The sequence below is a fragment of the Penicillium daleae genome (assembly GCF_028827525.1).
Source record: "Penicillium daleae strain IBT 16125 chromosome Unknown utg000008l_segment0_segment0, whole genome shotgun sequence".
NCBI classification, from domain to species: Eukaryota; Fungi; Ascomycota; class Eurotiomycetes; order Eurotiales; family Aspergillaceae; genus Penicillium; species Penicillium daleae.
Window position 1 is genome coordinate 1,591,078 of NW_026623156.1, and position 20,837 is coordinate 1,611,914.

The following is a 20,837-nucleotide window of genomic DNA, read 5'->3' on the forward strand; positions in this document are numbered from 1 at the left end:
CTTCCATCGTTCCTTGCTATGTAGACTCATAGAAATAACCCTCTGTAGATCTGATCTTCTGATTACCAAGATTCCTGGGCCACCATACGCATAACCCTGCGCTTCACCATCTAGACCCGTGCTTTATAGTATTCAGGGTAAGATTCTTTATATCCCAAGACATATTTTCCCAGCAAGAGCCCACCGAAGAAATTCAAGACTACACCTAGAGGCTTCGCAATTATTGCAGGCCCTGGCAGAGCAAGAACGACTCCACCGACCCAGTTGAAGAGTAGGACCTGCGGCAAACTTCGTGGGATACCAGCTTTGCGGCAGTCATCTCGATAAGATTGTACGTTCCCTGGTCATCCAGTCAGAAGGAATTTGTGCGAGCTGCCAAGGTTGACGTACGGAAGAACGACTCATCTCGCTCGCGCCATTGCGGTTCAAGGACGAACTCAATCAGCAACTCATGTGTCTCGCTAAGATTGTGAAAAGTATGGATCGCCTTGGTTGGTATTGTGATCAAATCGCCCGCTTTTTTGATTATCTTTTGACCATCGCAGAGGAACTCGGCCGTTCCCTCTAGCACATGGAATGTCTCTGTCTGGTGCCGATGCCAGTGAAGTGGTGGTCGTAAAGCAATGTTTCTGTTTGCATCACTTGAACTGGGTGGCCAGCGATTGATCACTAAATATCGGTCGGTCGGAGCCTTGAACTCGATGAAAGACCGCCCCCATCGAAGACCACGGGGTTCTGGCTCGCAGTTATGGTGCGTGGAACCTTTTTCGCTAGAAAGGAAAGCATTCTTTGCTTGGACGTAACCACAAACTTCTTGAGAGCGCGAGGTCGAAGAAGTGCAGGTGCAAGGGAGTCGAGGGGCCAGCCACCGGACTTTCTGTTGGTTGTGACGGGCGCGCCTCGGGAAATACTACAACCCTATTATTTATTCATGGTCTCAGCGCACATAATTTCAGCGTTTTAACCTTGAATGTAGGATGTAATGCAGATGTTTCCGGAATACATGACATATCTCATTCGCTGCTCGCTGTACGAGCAAATTCAAATGTTACTTGAGGTATCTAAATCCCATGTATGATCTTCGGTCTCGGAGATAAGAGTCATGTCAGTGCAATCGCCCAGCAAAAAGCCGACGCGTTAGGCGCACAATCAACAATCAATTTCTCCAAGATAACAGGTCACAACTTCAGTAAACATAGCGGAATCTCAGGTTCTCCCGATCTGTCAGATCTTCGAATCCTTCAAGATTGGTAGTTTCTTCAGATGCCAACCCTTCAGCAGCTTGCTGGTCTTTCTTGTCATTTTGTCGCTTAAGGTGGAATCGCAAATATAGCAAGACGAGCTCCAGGAGGGTATAACATCCGAGATGAATGCTGAACGCGGTGAAATAGCGAGGCGCATCCCGAGTCAAGAAAATTTGGGGACCTGGTGCATGTTATGTTAGCTACAGAATGTTGGCTTGAATATGCAACTGAGCACTATCCTACCTATCGCGTTACCCGTAGCCCAGGCAATGAAATTGGCAGCAATGACCGTCGACTTCTTGGTTTGACCGGCAATATTCCGGGAGATCATTGAGAGAGTAAGAGTCTGTGCTGCCCAGAATGAGAGTGTGATGTAGTAGCTCAAAAGCAAGCCGGCTTTTGTGGCTGTCGTCGTATTCTGCACAGTCATTAGAACAATAGTGCCAATGAAGGACCTGGTGATGGAAATTGATATCAGTAAATGCGAAAGCCACACTCGATTGTATGCTCAACTCACGGAATGCAATAAGCTGCCATGATAATTAGGTTTTGGTTGGTCTTCTTGACAAGCCACATTGAACTTAACAGGACAAAGATGATGTATGCGCCCAGGACCATAGAGAGGAGCTGGGTCTGGAGAGTTGTAAAGTGGAAGCCTTTGATGATGATATTGGCAAATGTTCCAAGTCCACTAGTCGGCAAAGTTGTGAACAGTTGGATTCCACAGTAGCACCACATTTGAGGGTCTTTCAAGGCCTCAATAACCTGGTATTTTCGGAACTTCTTGTTTTGGATACCCGTTCGATTATCTCGGACTCGTTCTACCATCAGTCTCTTGTCCTCCTCGGAGAAACATTTTGCTGTCATGGGGGAATCGGGCATGAAGAGCAACACGAATACTCCGAAAAGCACCGAAAAGCATCCATATGTGATGAACAATGCTTGCCAAGATTTGATAACTTTGTCGGAACCAATCAGGCTAAATAGGTAGGCAAGGAGTCCACCGATCATCTGCTGCAATCCATTCATCATGTACCTGAAACTAATTAGTAGGTCGAAAATATAGATCATGAGGAATAGCCTACCAGAAAGTGACCGTTTGTGCCTGTTCCTCACGTTTGTACCACATGCCTGAAAGTCGAACAAAGGTTGGTTGAGCGCAAGCTTCGAAAATGCCTAGTAGAATTCGACACGCCAAGAGACCTCCAAAACTCTTGACCGTCGAATGAAGCGCCAAGACCGCGCCCCATATAATGATATTACAACCAAGGTATTTTGCGATGGGAACCCGTTGAATAATCCAGTTGGTGGGGTACTCAACCACCAAGATCGAAAGGTATACGCAGGTCGAAAGCCAAGCATACTGTTCCACGTCAGCAAATTCCACGTGCAAGGATCAAAATTTTAACCTACCTCAGTACCGTGGAGGTGAGCATCATCAAGTATACCCATGATACTCGTGAAACTGAGAGTTCCCTTGTCCAGAGCCTGTACAAGGTATGTGAAGACCATGATGGTAAGAACTCGGCGATCAATCAACCGTTTCAGACGACGAGATGTAGGTTCGTCGACCTCGACTCGTCCCAGGCCAGCATACTTCTGGACCTCGTGGTCAACACGATCTCCAACCTGCGCTGACTTCAAGTCTTCCACATCTGTAGTAACCTGTTGCTCAAGGTGAGTCGAAGCCTTCACATCTTTTTCCTGGGAATCCCCCATGTTGGCATATGCTGAACCCAGGATGAGGATAAACGAAAGATTGATATATCAGAATGAAATGTGAGCCTCCTCGAGTGACTTTATGACGGAGAACCATCAAGGGGCAGAGCTGTGTGGTCTCTATATAGCTTCCGTCCACCACCCGACCGCTGGATTGATATTTAGCCCACAGAGTAGACATGAGTACCTCTCCACATGCTCTATAGCAACCCCACATGTAAGGCTTGGTTGGAGCTTAACCCCGCGTTGTACTCCCCGGATTGACAGAACCCGATGAAGATTTGCCAAGACGGAGAAATCGTCGACTAGGCAAAGAAAGTCATAAGGACTCGCTTCGCAACCGAAGCCTGGCTATTCCATCATCGGATTTAGCACTTCCTCGGTCTATCTTGGTCTTTTTACTCGGTACATTGCTCCCCGAGTCGTCAAAGGTTCAAAAAAATCGGGACAAAGATATGCGAGGAGGGTAGATGGAATTGTAAGACAGGCAAAACCAATGCACCAATAAATTTCGATACTTACCATCCCTCAATTCAACTGAGATAACAATATTCTATCCTTGCTCCCTCTGTCTCTTGCGGGTCGCCATTAGAACGCCTCGCCATGTCTACCCAAGAAATCTCCGCGGTCAATCGACCAAGCGCATCAGACATCAACGCTACCATCAACAGCCTCATTCAAAACTTAATTAATATCAAAGACGAAACCGGACGATTCCTGCTTCATTTATCGGACGGTCGCGTGATTGACACAAAATCATGGAACGGTTGGGAATGGACTCATGGCATCGGCCTTTATGGGATCTGGAAATACTATGAATTGACTGGAGATGCGTCTCTTCTCAAGGTCATTGAAGACTGGTTCGCATCACGCTTTGCGGAGGGTGGTACTACCAAAAATATCAACACCATGGCAGTCTTTCTCACTCTAGCCTACGTGTATGAGAAAACCAAAAACCCTACCTATCTTCCTTGGCTGGATACCTGGGCCGAATGGGCCATGCACGGGCTGCCACGTACGCGCTACGATGGTATGCAACACAAAACATATGCCATGGAACACAGACAACAACTTTGGGATGATACACTGATGATGACTGTTCTCCCGCTTGTGAAAATTGGCAAATTGCTCGGGCGCGAACATTACATCCTCGAAGCTAAAAAGCAATTACTGATCCATATCAAATATCTGTGCGATCGGAAGACTGGTCTGTTCTATCACGGTTGGACTTTCGAAGAAGGCGGGCACAACTTCGCTGGTGCGCTCTGGGCCCGTGGGAATAGTTGGATCACCATTGTGATCCCCGAAATCATCGAACTCATGGAGCTCTCCCTGACAGACCCGCTTCGCTCCTATCTCGAGGATACCCTGGATGCTCAATGCGAGGCTCTCCAGCGATTGCAAGAGCCGTCTGGCTATTGGCGAACTTTGCTCGATCAGAAAGACGACGGTTCATACATCGAGGCCTCGGCAACGGCTGGATTTGCGTTTGGTATTTTGAAGGGTATTCGCAAGCGCTATATTGGCGAGCAATACAGGGCGACGGCAGAAAAGGCCATCGGTGCTGTGCTGGACTCGATTGATGAGAATGGTGAACTACAGAATACTAGCTTCGGAACGGGCATGGGGGACACACTTGATCATTACCGCAAGATTGCTGTCACGGCTATGCCTTACGGGCAAGCCATGGCCATGATGGCTCTGGGAGAATATCTGAGAACATACATCTAGTCGATCTTCTTTCGGCTAGGAAATCGCATGAACTTCGAAGACAATAATATGATTTGCTATAGAAAACATCTTCCCTCCGCTGAAAAGGTTCAAGCTGCAGTAGTTCCGAGATTGTGAAAGAATCACTCACTTCGTAAGCACCAAAACTTGATCACCCCAATTGAACTCCTGTACGATCGAGTCATGTAAGGCAGGGGCGTGGGATCGTCGAGGTCAAAGCTCTGATTCATTTACGTGTCTCAGCTTGGCATGTACAGAAAACAAGAAGCTCTGGGGCGCAAGGCTTATCGCGTCTTGTCTTGGCTTTGAACTCTTGGCCAATCACCTGCCGGCTTTCGGAAGGGGGCCACTTGAATGGATGGAGTTATTGCGCCAAAGTCCACAAATCAGGGGCTTCTTACTGGGGCACGCAAGGCTGTCGACCGAAACACCAAAGCGATTGGGTACTTTTTTTTTAGATGTTGCTTTTCCTTGTTACAAAATCGCTATCTGTATCGATATGTAATGTTTTTCGGGGTAGTGTCAACCGAATCGTGCATTTGGTATGACCAAGTAGGATCGATTGTGCGGGGTAAAGATGTGGGTTAGTGAATATCGTCGTGATGTCTAGCACTATGGAGAGGGCGAAAGAATGAACAAGGGTTTTTAATTTTTCAAACTCACAAGCGAAGCTGAATGACTCAAGGCGGGTCTACCAAGATCAAGATTGTGGATTCGCAAAAGAATACTTATTATTCAAGCTCTATGGCCGAAGATCAGATCAAAATCACTTCCGAGATTTCCCTTGAAACTCCCACCTTCGACAGCCGCCAAGATGGGTTTGGAATAGGCAACCCGACGCCTCGTATCTCTTGGCGCTTTTTGTACAACGATCTCAGTATTCAAGACTGGCAACAGAAGAGATATGAAATCGAACTCGAACGCAAGGGTACCGTGGGAGCATATCGCGTCGACTCCCCCGAATCGGTTCGTGTGCCATGGCCTGCTTCACCCTTGAGCTCCCGGGAAAGGGCTATCATTCGTGTCAGATCAATAGGGGTATTCAAAGGCTGCGAGATACCCACTGCCACGGAATGGTCAGCTTGGGCTTCAGTTGAGACAGGCCTACTCGACAAAGAAGAATGGCGCGCTCAGTTGATCACAGGCCAGCAAGAAGCTTCTCCCGACAAGCCGATCCAACCTCTGCTGTTAAGGCGATCTTTCGATGTCCCTAAAGTTAGGAAAAGCATTAGCAAAGCACGTCTTTACGTTACTGCGCAAGGTGTTTACCATGCTTATCTGAATGGAACTCGTGTGGGCGACCATTTTATGGCTCCAGGTTTCACCGACTATCGATTTCGCATTGCCTACCAAGTCTTCGACGTGACAGATCTCATTCGGAGTGACTCAGCCAATTTCCTTGCAGCAGAAGTTGGCGAGGGCTGGTTTGCATCAAGTCTGTGGAGAGAAGGACGGCAGATTTATGGCAAGGACATCGGGTTGATCGCTCAGTTGGAAATTTCTTTTAACGAGCATGAGTCGTTAGTCGTGATAACAGACGCAGAGTGGGAATGGAACACGGGGCCTATAGTGAGCAGTGAGATCTACGATGGTGAGACCTATGATAGGACACAAGATCAACCAGGCTGGAAAACTGGAGCCGAAGCTCGATCGGGCACTCAATGGATGAAAGTCACCGTCTTGCCTCTTCCTTCTATCACATTTTCGGCGCCAGACGGGCCCCCTGTTCGTGCGACACAGGAGGTAAGCCCACAGAGAATCTTTAAATCTCCATCTGGTAACCAAATCATTGATTTCGGACAAAACTTGGTGGGCAAATTATGTATTCGTGGATTGCAAAAGCTAGCTGGCCATGCCGTGATTTTCGAACATGCGGAGGTCCTCGAACACGGAGAGCTTTGCATGCGTCCACTTCGGGCCGCGCGATGCACCGATATTGTCCTAAGCTCTGGTGATGAGCTGGAGACTTGGTCTCCTAGCTTTACGTTCCATGGCTTCCGATTTGTCCAGATCAAAGGATGGACTTCAGAAGACCAACGTTGTCCACTACGCGCAGAGAATATCACGGCCATTGTCTTCCACAGCGATATGAAACGAACGGGTTGGTTTTCTTGTTCTGACGACCAGCTCAACAGACTACATGAAAACTCAGTCTGGAGCATGCGCGGAAATTTCCTGTCTATTCCAACAGATTGCCCTCAACGCGATGAACGCCTGGGCTGGACTGGCGACATTCAAGTCTTCAGCCCTTCTGCGAACTTTTTATATGACACCAACGGCATGCTAGCTGATTGGCTTGTCGACGTTGCTTTGGAACAAAATGAAGAGAACGGCGTTCCTCCGATGATAGTGCCCAACGTTCAATTTGCGAAAGAGTCACGCCCACCGCAGGCTGTTTGGGGCGATGCTTCTATCCTGGTCCCTTGGGCTTTGTATAGATGGTTCGGCGACAGAGATATACTGCTTCGACAATATAGAAGTATGAAATCATGGTTGGACAAAGGCTGTTCTCGTGGCGAGGATGGGCTATGGACAACCTCATTATGGCAACACGGGGACTGGTTGGACCCATCAGCTCCGCCTGAAGATCCAGGAAATGGCCAGACAGATGGCGTGTATGTAGCTGATGCCTACTTGGTCTATGTGACTGGGATTCTCAGCCAGGCAGCCACTGTTCTCCAATTCCCGGAAGACGCACAAAGATATCTGCAAGATCATAACCGCCTCAAGCAGGTGTTCCAAGAGAAATACATTACTCCCAAGGGGATGGTGATGTGCGACACCCAAACCTCCTTATCGTTAGCCTTGGTATTCTCGCTGTTTGCATCAGATGATCAGATCAAGAATGCCGGTGAACGTTTGGCTCGAAAAGTGCGCTTTGCGAAATTCCGAGTTGCCACAGGATTTGCGGGCACCCCTATTGTGACACACGCACTGTCCAAGACTGGGTGGCACCAGCTTGCATACAGGATGTTGCTCGAAACTGGCTGTCCTTCATGGCTTTATCCTGTCACAATGGGTGCTACCACTACTTGGGAACGGTGGAATAGCATGCTCCCAGATGGCACAGTCAATCCTGGTCAGATGACTAGTTTCAATCACTATGCCCTGGGCTCTGTCATCAATTGGCTTCATGAATATGTTGGGGGAATCAGTTTGATAGAGCCTGGTTGGAAAGTGTTCAAAGTTCAGCCAATCCCAGGTGGCACGATTCGCAGCGCCAGCATTCAATATGAAGGCCCTTATGGGTTGATCAAATGTTCCTGGAATTTGGATGATGATTCGGTCTTCTCGATGAAGCTTCAGATTCCTCCCAACTCTTCTGCTCTAGTGATACTACCAAAAAAGAACACCACTGCAGAGGATCGGCAGGGCACCCTCCTACATTCTGGAAATTATGATCTATCGTGTCAATTTGAAGCCGATCCATGGCCCCCGACTCCACTCGAAACATTGTTCAAGCCACCCGCACGGAAGGTCGCCACTGAGCAAAAGGAAGTATAAGTTACATGATGCAGATAAATATAGATTAAAGTTAGAGATTGTGGCAATCATCTCTGAATCAAAGTTTGACATCGCTCCGAGAACTCGAATTATCAAACAAGCAATAATTGTAGCCAGAGATTCAAATCGTACGTCGTCATACTTAGGCTCTCTCTGAGCCGGAGTCTGACGTGGATTCTTCCTCAGCCTTGGCAAGAATCTGCTCTTTCGTCAACTTCAGGTTGCGAATAAAAAGAGCGAAAACAATCAATGGAATCGTCAGACAGATGCCAGTGATGCAAAGTAGACGCTGTGTCTTCTGGTAGGCAAGAATCACATTGTCTCTGTCGGGCGTCCCTACTGGGTTGGCATCAGCGAAAAGTAGTGGCTGTGCATAAACCTCCGCAGCAAGTGTCGCATTTCCAAGCCTGCGGTTCAACTCTGCCGGAAGTACTTGATTCCAGATGGCACCGGGAATGGTGTTCCCCAAAGCACTGCCAATGTTGTAGGATGCAAGGTAGATTCCAGTGACAACAGCAAGATCTGGTATGCGTCAATTCAAATGGTCATTTTCTAAAGGGATTTTATCCCGACAAAAGACTCATGTTCATGCTTCGAAACAGCTTGAATACTAGCTTGGGCAGGGTATGGGAACATCCCACCGGCTGTGCATCTGTTAGCCACTGGCAACAACCTATCTTTTCGTTGTTGATGCTCTTACCAAGACCCAGAAGATCTTTTCCACCAATGACTCCCGAATGACTTGACCCACTCGCGCCACCACGACAATGAATAAGAATACCAAAGGCAATGGTAAATAGCAGCGTTCCGGAAACTATGAAAGGTTTCAATTGCCGGGCCTTGATAATCATGAAACCCAGGATAGTGCCTGCAATCACTGACGTGAAGCTGTAGAGTGAGGTAATGCGAGTCGCACTCAGCACGGATTCATCAAAGCTCACATAGAGCACAGTGTACAAACAGTCGCCCTGGACATACCAGGCTAAGAAGAAGTCAGATCATTTTCCTGCAAGAATGACAGTGTAGCATACCGGTGTTCAACATGACCGCAATCCCAAGCGCACCCCATACACCGCGATCTTAAAGGCGCTATGTGAGGCCATGTTAGTTTTTGCATTGCTTCTACCAATTGTATCAAGATTTAAACTCACTCTGAACGGCAGCATTGGATGCATGCATGTCCTTTCCCAGTATGCCCACACAGGGATCAGTAGAATACCAATCACTAGTGAGGCAAGGACCTTTGCAGTTTTCCATTGTGGAGTCACGCCACCGGCGAGGGTGAATGGGACCAAGATACAGGCGAGCATGGCAATCAGCGATATAGTACCAATCACACCCAAATGCCAGAAAAGCTCCACTACAAGACGCTGGCGCCGACCGGTCCAGTGAGCTTTTATAGGACTCAGAGCTGACCGGAGGCCTTGGCGCGGCGGTGGACAAGGAACAAAACAATGATCAGGGGAAAGGCGCAAATTGGGTAGATAATGGCGAACATCCCGATACCCCATTGCCAGGAGGTGAATTTTAGAACGGCTGTTGTGAGATTTCCACTAATCCAAGTGTTGATCTGTTAGTTCAAATTAGTCAAGGATACTCTTTGAGAGACTAGAAAGCACTCACGATGAATGGCAACGTAGGAATATAAGAAAAAGAAGTCGGGATCGTGTAGATGTAACATCGGCAATCAAGACTTCTACAAGCAACATGATGCATGTATATCCAATCTAGGATAGCAGTCAGTGAATGTTATAAAGTCCGTAATCTCTCGGGGGCTATTACCTGGTAGATCACAGCTCCTGCACAGAAAGCTTCCACGGTTTTAGAGAAAGTCTCGATGATCGTTCCGACGGTGTAGAAAACAATCGACACAATGATAAGCTCGACTCTGCCGAATACGTCTGCAATTTTCGCAGCCGTGAGCTAAACAACTGCCGTGAGCCAGTGCTAGTATTATCTTTAGGAAACAATGAACATACCTGTGCGGCGGCAGCGATAACAGCGCGAAGAACATTGACTGTAGCCAGCAGACTGTGCTGTCCATAACTTTGCGTTACATAAGGCTACAACGAAACTTTCAGTCTCTTGTCTGCCTCAAGGAATCAAAAACAAAAAAGCCTCCTAGATAACTAACCTGGTAGGTATAGCGGACAGTTCCATCTAGACCATAGACATACGCGATAAGGAAGACACCGAGAAAGAGAAAGACACGATCCACAAGGCGAAAATGTGAGGCGATAATCTCAATGTGACGAACACCAGGGCTTCCTTCCCCAAGCAAATGTACCTCCCGGAAGGGTCCAACCTGGGGTTGCAGGGCCTTCTGAAAGCGATCAGTGCTGGCGCTTGCCGCGGGAATCTCTGCCATGATGACTGGCGACCGAAGATGGCAAAACAGCAGGCGACAGGGTATCTGAGCAAATGAATTTTTTTACCGGAGTGATCATTATCTTTCTAGGGAAGGGGGGTTTTGGCCAAGCCGGTGGCTCGAGAAAGAGTGCCATGCGCTCGGAGACTACTCGTGCCGTTCAGGAAAAAGATCCACATTTTTCCATCTTATCTGATGGGATCAAGCCGAGGGACCCTTTCCTGCGCCCGAATCAGATTATCTTATTCATTTGCTCAGAGACACTAGATCCTTGGTCGGAACATATCAGCCACTCATGGAACCAAAAATTTCCCCACATCGCGTTCTGGCCGCGATTTGCAATTTCCACGTTGAGCGTGCCGTGCCACCAATGCCCTCGGTGCCTGCGACATTTACCCAGGGATCGAATGAGACGGAATGAACAATGAAAAAAAAGATCAGTACAATCAATCAGGCTTTGAAATTTGACTTCCGCGTCGTCGTCTCATTATTTCGATTTCTAGAGCCTCTCTATTACGACAAGAGGGAGGAAATTGACAATATCTTTGGACTCTGGCTCTTCTCCAACCCATCCCTTTGAGCCTGTTGACTTTGTCGACTTCGAAGACACGCCTGTCCTTTGTGGGATTTATGATGACTGCTTAACATATCTCGTCGGGCGAATGCCGTCTGACACCCTTGGCAAACCCAATCCTTTTCGCCGGAATGTGTTCTCATGTGACGCTTGGCATCGCTTTTCCTGGCAAATGCTCGGTTGCAGATATCACAGGAGAATGACATGGTACGATCATGCGTGACTAGATGCGACTTGAGATTGTACAGTCTGTTGAATGTTTTCGAACAGTGTTGACAGTGGAAATTCTTCGAGGGACGTAGCTTGTCTGTTGATTCTGGCAAGCATTGTGGTTCCGAGGTTGGCCTCGAGAGTTGAAAGAGATTAGGCGTATCGTCCAGTCCTTCTTCACCCGCACTATCCGGTAAGTGGGATACTGTCGGGTGTGCTGCGGTGCATATCGGTCGTCCTTCTTGCTCGGTCTGGTAGCTTTTCGCGGCTACTGTCAAGGCTGGACAATCATCCCGTTGGGCGGATAACTCAGATTGATACGCTGTGAAATGGATCTGAAGTACATTCTGCGACGTAAGTCCGACGCTATATCCGGTACAGCTCTCATTTGTAGTTGAATATCGTTGCGGCCTCCTTTCATGCTTGGCAAGATCTGGAGTGTATTGCTCATAAGTCATGGCAAGCAGTCGGTAACAAGATAGGGAAGGTGTCCCCACATGAAAATTCCTATGATCAACTCAGGTAGCCGTAATATGGACGGTAGTATGAGGGAGCTGTATCTTGAAGATAGAAATCTCAGAGCCCCAGCTTGTTGCGGCTCTGCGAGGAGCACAGCCACCGCGCCCGGGTTCCAGCTGAGCAACACCCTCTCGTTAGAGTCACCTATGAAATCGGTTCGTTGTCACGAAAAAAAAGTTCGTCAGCTTATGCCTCATCTCATCAGCCTCTCGTCCAACTGGAATATCAAGTTTGCCAGCAGACGTACAAGTGAATCAAGTAGGTGAGGCGGACTACTCAGGGCTGTTGTATTAGTCACGTGACCGAAAGACTACGGGGTTTTGGATAATCAAACGGAAACAAACAAACAAACAAAAAAAAGGCGAGAGGGTCAGATTAAGGCTCTTTTGGTGCACTGTCGAAATCTCTAGCCCATGACGCGTTGGTTGGGCACAAGAGATGGATCGGCGTCGCCATAGTGAAGTAGGCCATTTCGGCGATAGCCATACAGGCCTCACAGGTCAGGAACTGCACATGTTCTGGACGCAGTATTTGTTGCCTTGTGGCCTCATAGTCACTCCTGATCGCCCTAGGCCGAAGTCTGGTGTTTAATTTGTTTCCCTTTCATTTACCACGTTCTATTTACCGATGACATATTTTGGTCAGATCGAAATCCTTCAGGATAGTACAGTTGGGCCGGGCCAATCACCGTGCAGGATTCCCGTCTACACCAATCACCATCCAAATCTAATCTTTGGCACAAGTTAACCGCTTAGTTTACCCCATCAAGAATCACACCCAACAACGTATTTTCGTCTTACATCTCCGCACCTCATCTTGTCAACAATCATCCTAGACAATGCCGAGCTCACAGCACGAAAGAGTGAAAATTTTCAACGAACTCCGTCGCCCCGAGTTCGACGATCTAGGCCAGCCAAATCACTATCACTTTTGCATCAAATCTCTCCCTTTCGTCCCGGGAGATGCTGTCTTCATGGTAAACCCCTGGAATGGCCATGAGCATACCGAGGGCCGCACCCGCATCGTCTCACTCCCACCAGATCAACAAGCCAAGATCATCGTCCCGCTGCTCCTGTACTCTTTCAACACTCGATTCGACGAGAGCGGGTTCATCCACCAAATGCACAACGATATGTACCCCTGGGCACCATGGAGCTGGAGCACCACCGACCCAGTCCTCGCCAGTGCAGTCTCCACGCGACTTCGAGCAATTGGGGTTCGAAAGGAGCTGTGTGAAGTGTCCGTTTCCGGTTCCGATGATGTGGAGACTGCAGAGCAGAGGTGGGCTGTGATGGAGAGACAGCTTGAGGCTGCTATTTCCATTTTACCGGATGAATTTGCGGAAGATGTGGAGACGAGCTGCAATGCTTGTGGATTTACACCTTCGCTGGATTATTCGTTCCAGCGTTGCGCTCGCTGTAAGGAGGCTTATTACTGTTCGAGGGAGTGTCAGAAGGAGGACTGGAAGTTGCATAAGAAGACTTGCACTCCGCCTGATACATGAGGCCCGTTCTTCTTCGCTAGTTGTGGATGCCGTGGGGATCTTTCATGTATTTACTTCGTTGCTCTATATGAAGTATCCTCTGTTGAGGCTTTGGTAGAATCAAAATCGCATCTGAAGAACAGGCGACTTTGCGGTTTCCAATATCAACGAGACAATTGAATTGACGCCATATTCCCCACGTGCGAAGTTTTGATCCATTGCCACTCGAAAAAAATAAGTCTCGAAGCAAAAACCTTGTATTCCGCAGCCTTGCAGCTGAGGAAGCATCGGGGAGAATGGGAGAGAAAGTAGTTAACCTGTCAAGACAATTGCCCTCTATCCGAGGTACAGTTGATCTAAAGTATAATGTTCAAGCACTAAAGTTTCATAACATCTTCTTCATTGTTCAGCATTTGCTAAGCGAATCACTAGATCATTTTGAATTGCTGGCGCCTCAGCATTTACAAGCATAGCAGTCTGAGTGAGACAGAGTGAATAGTCCATCTGTTTAACCTAGCTTGCTCTTGATAAAGGCCAACGCCTGAGATCCATACTCAGCGCCGTAGCCTTGGTGAGTGGCTGCATTGCTACCATTGCAGCAGTACGGATCTGAAGCATCGCAGTAAGACTGAATCTTACTAGCCGAAGGGCAATTAAAGCCAGCCGGGCGTTCATCAAACTATACATCCATTGTTAGTACAAAATTGACTGTTTCACGCAGAAAGAAGGAGAAGGAGAACATACACCGCCAGCCGCACAAGTGCCAACTTCATACGACAGTCCCGCTCTGAACATTGGGTCACCCATGAAAATGGCAGCTTTGACCATGTTGACAGCGGATGCGGAGAGCTGTACAGCGGTGTTGGTGTATCCCTGGTTGGGATCGCCGCCGCCGCACAGAGCAGCGTCCATGATCTCGCCACCCTATTAGTAGTTGTGTCAGTTGTCTCTCATTGCCGATATTTTGCCATTGAGTGAGGGCTCAACCAACCTGGGAGTATCCAACCAAGACTATCTCCGTACTTGGGCACTGGGAATTGAACGAATTCACAGCCGATGCAACAGCTGCGATGCCCTGGGCGACCGAGCTGGAATAGCTGACACTTCCACACGAGGACTGTCCACCGCATGCTGGGTAGTTGATTGCCTCGGCGGTGGAGCCTGGATAGGCACTGAGGACGCCATTGACGACGGTGCTGGAGGAACCATAGCCAGGAGAGGCAGTGGTTTCACGGGCACCGAAGACGTGGATAGCGGGACAGCTGCGTTTCTCCATGGCCCCCTCAAGAGGGATGGCAACGGCACCAATACCAAGAAGTGAAGCAGCCAAGAGCTTGGAATGCATTTTTTTTTTTCGATTGAGTTAATATTTGGATCGCGATTGGATTCGAGGCTTGGGCTCTGAGGGTATTGTTTGTTTATACCTCTCTCTACAACGAGATTGCCGTCGCAGATTTATAGAAGAACTCTTGTCATACCATGACTTGAGACAAACTTGTCTTCCATGTCTCCGTGAAGCATCTTGATAAGATTACATCGATGATCCCTTTTGACCGAAACAAATGTTTTGGCTAATGTCAATTAAGGTTGAAGTTTCATTCGAGACTTGGCAGGCAACATGCCCTGATTTAGCCGTGACGAAGTTTCAGTTATTCAATCAGGCTGAATCGATCGGCGTTTCGGGAAGACGGAGCCAGGAAGAACAAGCCATTGAGGGTGAAACACAGCAGAGTCTCAGTAGTGTCTTGGGCGCAGAGACTCGAATGGGAGGGCCTGGGGCTGAGGGGTACTTCCCCGCATTGATCTGCCCTGAAGAAATGCAGGTGCAATCTCTATTTTGCCTGAAGACCGGTACAGGCTAAGAGCGCGATCTGGGGAAACGTAGTATGTTCGATCGACTGATGATGATCGCTGGTTGATCGGTGCTGAATCCAACGCGGGGAGGCTCTCCAGTGGTGGGTCGGGATGCTCGTGTGGGTTGGTGGCTGTGACTGCGACGAGGTTAGTGCTGACACCAAACGTACGCGCGTTCCTTTCTCCCCGCACCTGCCATCATCAGTTTCATTCCTGGAGGTTTTCCGTTCTCTCAAATCAGCCGCCATGGCAAAATTGGTGAAACTGTTGGGTTCTGGCATTGGACTGACCTCCGAAGCCATCCACGCTGCTCGCTCGCGGTCGCGCTCCGACCAGCCATCTTCTTCGGCTAGTGCTAGCAACGCCGCTCCCCCCGAGTATGTCGAGGTTACTGATGATACCGCCGAGGAGCTTGTCCGCAGTGGGCAGGCTGAGCAGGTGGTCAACGCGGGCGATGAGAAGAAGTCTCCGTCCAAGGCAGCTGAAGCGGAGGGCTATGACTCGGAAGGCGATAGCTCAGAATCCGAGGAACTCGAGGCGCTCGGCCAGGATGAAGCTGCATGGGAACTGGATGACATGGCCGAGCGTGTGAGACTGCCCACGTACGACGAGTCTGAAGCTGCTGCGGCGGCAGAACCAGAGGATGTGAAGGTCAAGAAGGAGGAGGGCATGGTGCGCGAGCTTGTTCGAAAAGCAGGAGCCCTTCCACATCCACCGCGGGGTATCCCCTGTCCCGTCATCATCCCTCAGCGCCGCCCGAGAAACAAAGACCGCGGCTTTGTGCGTGCATATGCTCCTGTGCTTACTGATTGTGGTATTGGCCAGGATGTCTTCTTGCAGTTCCTAGACAATTGGGACAGGGCTAGCAAGGTAAGTTGCTGTATTTCGTTCAGTCGCAGGTACAAGAGGTGAAAAACATTGCCCAACCAACATTTTGCAGGCATCTCCATGGATTGACGTTGTCTTCGTGGCTGCTGGCATTGTTGGCTTCGTCCCCGAAGTCACCGCGCAGATTGTCAGCACCGTGGTGCAAGTGGTGGCAGGCACAGCACGGGAATTACAATCCCGCTCTCGCCGCAATACCTTCCTCGACCGCGTCAACCAGGACTTACTTATGCCGCGCGGGCTGTACGCCATGATCATGGCATTTAAAGATGAAGTTCCTGGCCAACAGAGCGGGCCTCTATACCGACTGTCCAGCTCGATAGGAAAGACACTATTCGCAAGCGAGAAACTTGACATCAACCAGACGGTCGCCAAGTATAGCAACCCGGATGCAGACATGTCCAAGCTGAAAAAGGGCTTGAAGGATATACGATTGACGAGCGGTCAAACTCGTGGTCAGATTGAGCTTCCCGAAGCTGCGGAGCTGGTCTATCCTGATCTTGACCGGGTCGCGCACGAAGCATTAGAAGGTAAAGGCAAAGGAAAGGAGTCTGGCACTCGTGATAAGTTCAAGAACGCTGGTGCTTGGGTCCAAGACTACCTAGACCGACGTGGCCAAGCTTTCTACGTGAGTGAACACCTCGAGAAATACTACTTACTACCGACAGTTGATGCATCTATACTTACGAATCATTCAGGAAGCTGAACACCAAGGATCCTCCTTGGCTGTCCCTTCGGCAGAAAGGAAATCGATGGCCTCGCGCTACAATGACCCCAATCACCCCGCGAACAGCGGCTCATTGATCTCGCTTCTCACTGGTGGTGCTGTCAACCCAGCAGCACGAAGACAAGCCAAGCGAGAGGCAAAGCGGGACCGTAAAGATACCAAGCGTGAGCGCAAAGACGCTAGGCGTGTGGCTCGTGGCCGCCCGCCCCGTGGCCCTAGAAAGGTCAAACGGAAGGGTCAGCGAAAGACTATCATCAAGAAGATCATGCAGCAGGACGTGCTGTATCTTCTCATTGTTAACCTTCCCAGTCAAGATGAAGTTCAGCAGTCTGTTACACAGTTGGAACAAATGATGGCTCAGACTGGGGCACGGTAGTCGTTATATTAAGCACTGTCTACATCCGCTTATGTTTTCGGAAATTGAAGTCTCCAGGATACTATCGGATCAGTGACATAATTGACAATATCTCTACGGAGTTATATCTCTCTGCTTTTTTTTTCATTTGAAAAAAAGAATATTTCGACTTCGAAAGGTATCGCCAAGAATAAGCTTGTAGCCTGGCGGATGGCCCCCAAAAGCCCAGTGGGCCCGCGCGTGGAAACCATCCAAGCGGGATCCCAGAACAGCTTAGACTGGGCGACACCACTCTCTAGAAAGTCAAGGTCTATAAGCAGAGTGAGTCAAGTAAGATTATTTCTAGGTTGATAAGGTGTTACCGTGACTCACAGTCATCTTTACATAGCAGGAGCAAAGTTCCTGCTGTTTCCTCTTTTTGTTTGTTGACATTTCCCACTACCATCTCCCACAGACGGGCAATCCCAAGCTCACATCTGACAACTACTGGATCTGGATATCTTCAACTTCTCCCATTGTAATCATCTTCTCTCTCCTATTTCTTCTGTCAACCCCCCAGACCCCCCAGAACTTGAACCTCGTCATCTTCGAAAGACTTGAATCATCTCCAAGTCGACCCTAGTCGATCCCACGGGGCAAATATGGCGATGCAAAGCCTGCTCCGAGTTCACAGGGAAGTGCAGGACGTGAACGATGATTTCCATTCTCTCAGAACAATTTTAAGAGAGACCGACCACAAGGCAAAATGGGACTTCATCATGTTCCCCAACGACGGCGCCCTTTCACACCTCCCATTAATCGGAGAGCTCGTCATACCCGAGCGATACCCTCAGGAGCCGCCTGTCCTGCATTTGTTCACTCGAACTCTACGATGGAACGTTGATGTCTACCAGTCACGTATCCGCGACGACACACACAGCACAATGTGCTTCGATATCCTTAGAAGCAAGGCGAATGGAGGAACCTGGAATTCCGAATACACAATCACCTGTCTCTTTGCGAGTCTGATGCAGGCCCTGGTGACGCCCATGGTTCCCCAAGACCATGGGCCTGATAAGCCGGAGTTCGTAACCATGGGCAGACTTGAGGAGGTGAAGCAACATGTGGAAAAGACGTACCGTGCACATAAGGATCACATTCCACATTTGCCCATCATACCGACGATCCCAGCCGTACCCATCCCTGCAAACGCTCTTACTTTCACCGCGCTCGGGGCGGAAGAAGTGCTTAAATCTCTCGATTTTGAGAGTGAGAACAAATACATCAGCCAGGCCATTTACCTCCAAGATTATGAGCAGCCTCAGTTCTGGTCGACACTCTTGGATCTCAGGAACCTGCATCCCGGCGTTGTATTCTCGGCAATTCTCTCAAACAAGCCAGGCGCAGATCTGGTAGGCAAGAAAAAGAACACAATCCTGCTTCGAAACGGAGTCACTGGAACTGCAGCCAAGAAGCGGGCAGATCAAGCGTTGGTATGGTTTTACCACGGAAAGCCGTTGAATGATCAAAACTTGTCCCTCTCCATCACTATCACCAATGACCAATTCACCATGGCATACAAGACAGAAGGTTCGGAGAAGTTTTGGGTTCATGGCGACACTCCAATCTCCAAGCTTGGTGAAGCTCAGATTGGCGACGTGAAGGGCATTCCATTCTATCTGACAATCTATTTGAAACGCAAGTCTGGACACGAAGGTTTCATCAGTGTCCTCGACCAAAACGAAACGGGCTACATCCATGCGAATTTGACTACACTGGCCGTTCACCAGCCTACAAGCCGTCCACCCAAGTCTGTCAGGTTGAACCTTGGGTGTGAGCAGACTACCCGTCTCCAGGGCGTTATTGATTTCTATGGTTTTGGTCTAGACTTCAAGGTGCAAAGAAGCCTTACGAAGCCCGCGCATCTGACGTTGGTCTCCGCCGACGACTTACCTGTGGAAGCATACACCAATATCATCAAGGAAGTGTATACCCCGCTGCTCGACAAGGCAGTCGAGGTTGAGATCACAGCCATTGCAGCCGACGAAGATTGTGTGGTTCTGCTTGCGAATACCCCTGGCTGTTACGAGAAGGGCGAAAAGGACAAGGAGAAGAGCGGAGGAGAAGGAGAACCGACCTTCCCAAAGGACAAACCGCTACATGTCACAATGCGGTTGCGGAATGATTCCATCATGGCCGATTATCCTGCGACATTTGCTCAACAAGTGGTGGAGGACCATACAAGAGACTGGGTACATGTCGGCGACACATATGTGCAACTGCCCCAGCCGATTAAGATTAAATGCGACCTGAAGTTTGAAGTTTGAAACTTTCTTTGTTTATTAATACCCACTTGAATAGCATGTCACTCAAAGTCTTCTTGCATTTCCATGACTCAATTACTCAGCTCTAAGAGTCTTTAATCTAAAACGTCATCGCCAACAATGCACAATGATCGGTGCTTACAATATGTTGCATTTCATCTACAAGCAAATAGTCAGGCACTACAACAACATGAACAGCAAATAGTTCTTGAATGTTCTTGTAAATTTCAAAACGTTTTCATTCGATTCGTCGAGGCTATGCCACATATCCGGGGAAAGAAACAAAGAAAATGAAACACCAAAAGAAAACTTAGACTAATCATATCTATACAAAGCCTTTAAATAGATATCTATCAAAACTGAAACCCCTCAATCCGTAGTCGCCGGAATATCCTCAATATCAAAGCGCATTTGCAGCTCCAGAGCCCGAAAGCCAGCCCACCAAATAGCAATGCGCCTAATCCGCTTAACACCCTGGCCAAAAGCACCAAGAATAAAATAAGCAATAACCTTACCTATCCGAGTTCCCAACAAGGTCTGATACCCTCGACTTCCCCAAGGAAACTCCCTCACCCCAGGTCCCTGCCAGAGCGTCCGCGCAAAAGGTTGCGTTTCACTATTAATAACATGGGTCACGAAGATGGTACTAAGAGTAGACAATTCAGCAACCTGCTCATAAGCAACCTTGCACAACTCCGAGGACCAAGGTCCAGACCCGATTCGAAGGAGCTCCTCAATGAAAAGAACGCCCTTCGCAACGCGGCCCTTCCAGAGAATACATAGTGAGCCAGTATCCTTCCACAAGTCCATTGTGATGTATTCATAACCAATGATTGGAAGTCCAAGAGCGATCAACGCGTCCGCTGAGTAGCTAGATGGCAGGCCGATGGGACGCCTAGTGTGCGACCATTGGTGGGATTCAAGGTCATCAGCGGTCAGAGTGATTCGTGGGATTCCGCACGCCACTCTAGGGTCAGCAATCATCTTCTGGCAGTGAGACCCGTCCCGTCGAAGCTCGGCGTACCGGTAGGTGTCTTCAACAGATCCTGGGGCAGGGTCTGAAGAACCTTGCGCACCATCATCAGAGGGTCCCGGAGCAGGGGATTCTGACGAACCATCCGCACCACCGTCAAAGGTGGACTTTGGAGGTCGATTAGCGTCTTGCCGGAGGGGATCCTCAGGGCCATACTCGTTGATAAGAAGGGCAAGTTGTGCGAATTCGGAAGGAAATTCGGAAGCCATGGTTGCGCTGCAGGAACTTCAATGGAGAGCAAATGTTGTATACAAATTGGTGGACAGAGTAATGAACCCGTGAGTATAGGAAGATATTGTGCTTAACAGTTTGATACTGAGAGGTTGAT

At 48.9% G+C, this 20,837-nt stretch overlaps 10 protein-coding genes across 10 annotated transcripts; 5 read left to right on the forward strand and 5 right to left on the reverse strand.

Annotated features, from left to right (window-relative positions):
- Positions 1 to 110: 110 nt before the first annotated feature.
- Positions 111 to 910, reverse strand: N7458_009209 (cupin domain-containing protein; the record flags this gene model as incomplete). Its single annotated transcript, XM_056912591.1, has 2 exons — positions 111 to 340; positions 391 to 910. Coding segments are annotated over 2 exons (750 nt in total), but the record flags the coding sequence as incomplete, so codon positions are not given.
- Positions 911 to 1,186: 276 nt separating this feature from the next.
- N7458_009210 (2-ketogluconate transporter) lies at positions 1,187 to 2,972 on the reverse strand (the record flags this gene model as incomplete). Its single annotated transcript, XM_056912592.1, has 5 exons — positions 1,187 to 1,425; positions 1,488 to 1,699; positions 1,762 to 2,280; positions 2,330 to 2,607; positions 2,658 to 2,972. Coding segments are annotated over 5 exons (1,563 nt in total), but the record flags the coding sequence as incomplete, so codon positions are not given.
- Positions 2,973 to 3,566: 594 nt separating this feature from the next.
- Positions 3,567 to 4,694, forward strand: N7458_009211 (glycoside hydrolase family 88/105 protein; the record flags this gene model as incomplete). The annotated part of the gene is made up of 1 exon (XM_056912593.1): positions 3,567 to 4,694. The coding sequence occupies one exon, from the start codon at positions 3,567 to 3,569 to the stop codon at positions 4,692 to 4,694; it is 1,128 nt and encodes a 375-aa protein (XP_056761442.1).
- Positions 4,695 to 5,438: 744 nt separating this feature from the next.
- Positions 5,439 to 8,198, forward strand: N7458_009212 (alpha-L-rhamnosidase; the record flags this gene model as incomplete). Its single annotated transcript, XM_056912594.1, has 1 exon — positions 5,439 to 8,198. One exon carries the CDS (start codon positions 5,439 to 5,441, stop codon positions 8,196 to 8,198), a length of 2,760 nt encoding a protein of 919 aa, XP_056761443.1.
- Positions 8,199 to 8,340: 142 nt separating this feature from the next.
- On the reverse strand, positions 8,341 to 10,566 carry sit1 (putative siderochrome-iron transporter Sit1; the record flags this gene model as incomplete). The annotated part of the gene is made up of 7 exons (XM_056912595.1): positions 8,341 to 8,720; positions 8,899 to 9,166; positions 9,263 to 9,734; positions 9,822 to 9,925; positions 9,981 to 10,121; positions 10,178 to 10,261; positions 10,333 to 10,566. The coding sequence occupies 7 exons, from the start codon at positions 10,564 to 10,566 to the stop codon at positions 8,341 to 8,343; spliced, it is 1,683 nt and encodes a 560-aa protein (XP_056761444.1).
- A 2,141-nt stretch (positions 10,567 to 12,707) lies between these two features.
- Positions 12,708 to 13,373, forward strand: N7458_009214 (zinc finger MYND domain-containing protein; the record flags this gene model as incomplete). Its single annotated transcript, XM_056912596.1, has 1 exon — positions 12,708 to 13,373. The coding sequence occupies one exon, from the start codon at positions 12,708 to 12,710 to the stop codon at positions 13,371 to 13,373; it is 666 nt and encodes a 221-aa protein (XP_056761445.1).
- A 487-nt stretch (positions 13,374 to 13,860) lies between these two features.
- On the reverse strand, positions 13,861 to 14,697 carry N7458_009215 (putative acetyl xylan esterase (Axe1); the record flags this gene model as incomplete). Its single annotated transcript, XM_056912597.1, has 3 exons — positions 13,861 to 14,031; positions 14,097 to 14,276; positions 14,344 to 14,697. 3 exons carry the CDS (start codon positions 14,695 to 14,697, stop codon positions 13,861 to 13,863), a joined length of 705 nt encoding a protein of 234 aa, XP_056761446.1.
- Positions 14,698 to 15,452: 755 nt separating this feature from the next.
- On the forward strand, positions 15,453 to 17,194 carry N7458_009216 (uncharacterized protein; the record flags this gene model as incomplete). Its single annotated transcript, XM_056912598.1, has 3 exons — positions 15,453 to 16,076; positions 16,147 to 16,719; positions 16,790 to 17,194. The coding sequence occupies 3 exons, from the start codon at positions 15,453 to 15,455 to the stop codon at positions 17,192 to 17,194; spliced, it is 1,602 nt and encodes a 533-aa protein (XP_056761447.1).
- A 620-nt stretch (positions 17,195 to 17,814) lies between these two features.
- Positions 17,815 to 19,479, forward strand: N7458_009217 (ubiquitin-conjugating enzyme E2 variant; the record flags this gene model as incomplete). The annotated part of the gene is made up of 1 exon (XM_056912599.1): positions 17,815 to 19,479. The coding sequence occupies one exon, from the start codon at positions 17,815 to 17,817 to the stop codon at positions 19,477 to 19,479; it is 1,665 nt and encodes a 554-aa protein (XP_056761448.1).
- A 366-nt stretch (positions 19,480 to 19,845) lies between these two features.
- On the reverse strand, positions 19,846 to 20,718 carry N7458_009218 (uncharacterized protein; the record flags this gene model as incomplete). Its single annotated transcript, XM_056912600.1, has 1 exon — positions 19,846 to 20,718. One exon carries the CDS (start codon positions 20,716 to 20,718, stop codon positions 19,846 to 19,848), a length of 873 nt encoding a protein of 290 aa, XP_056761449.1.
- Between the last annotated feature and the right edge of the window lie 119 nt (positions 20,719 to 20,837).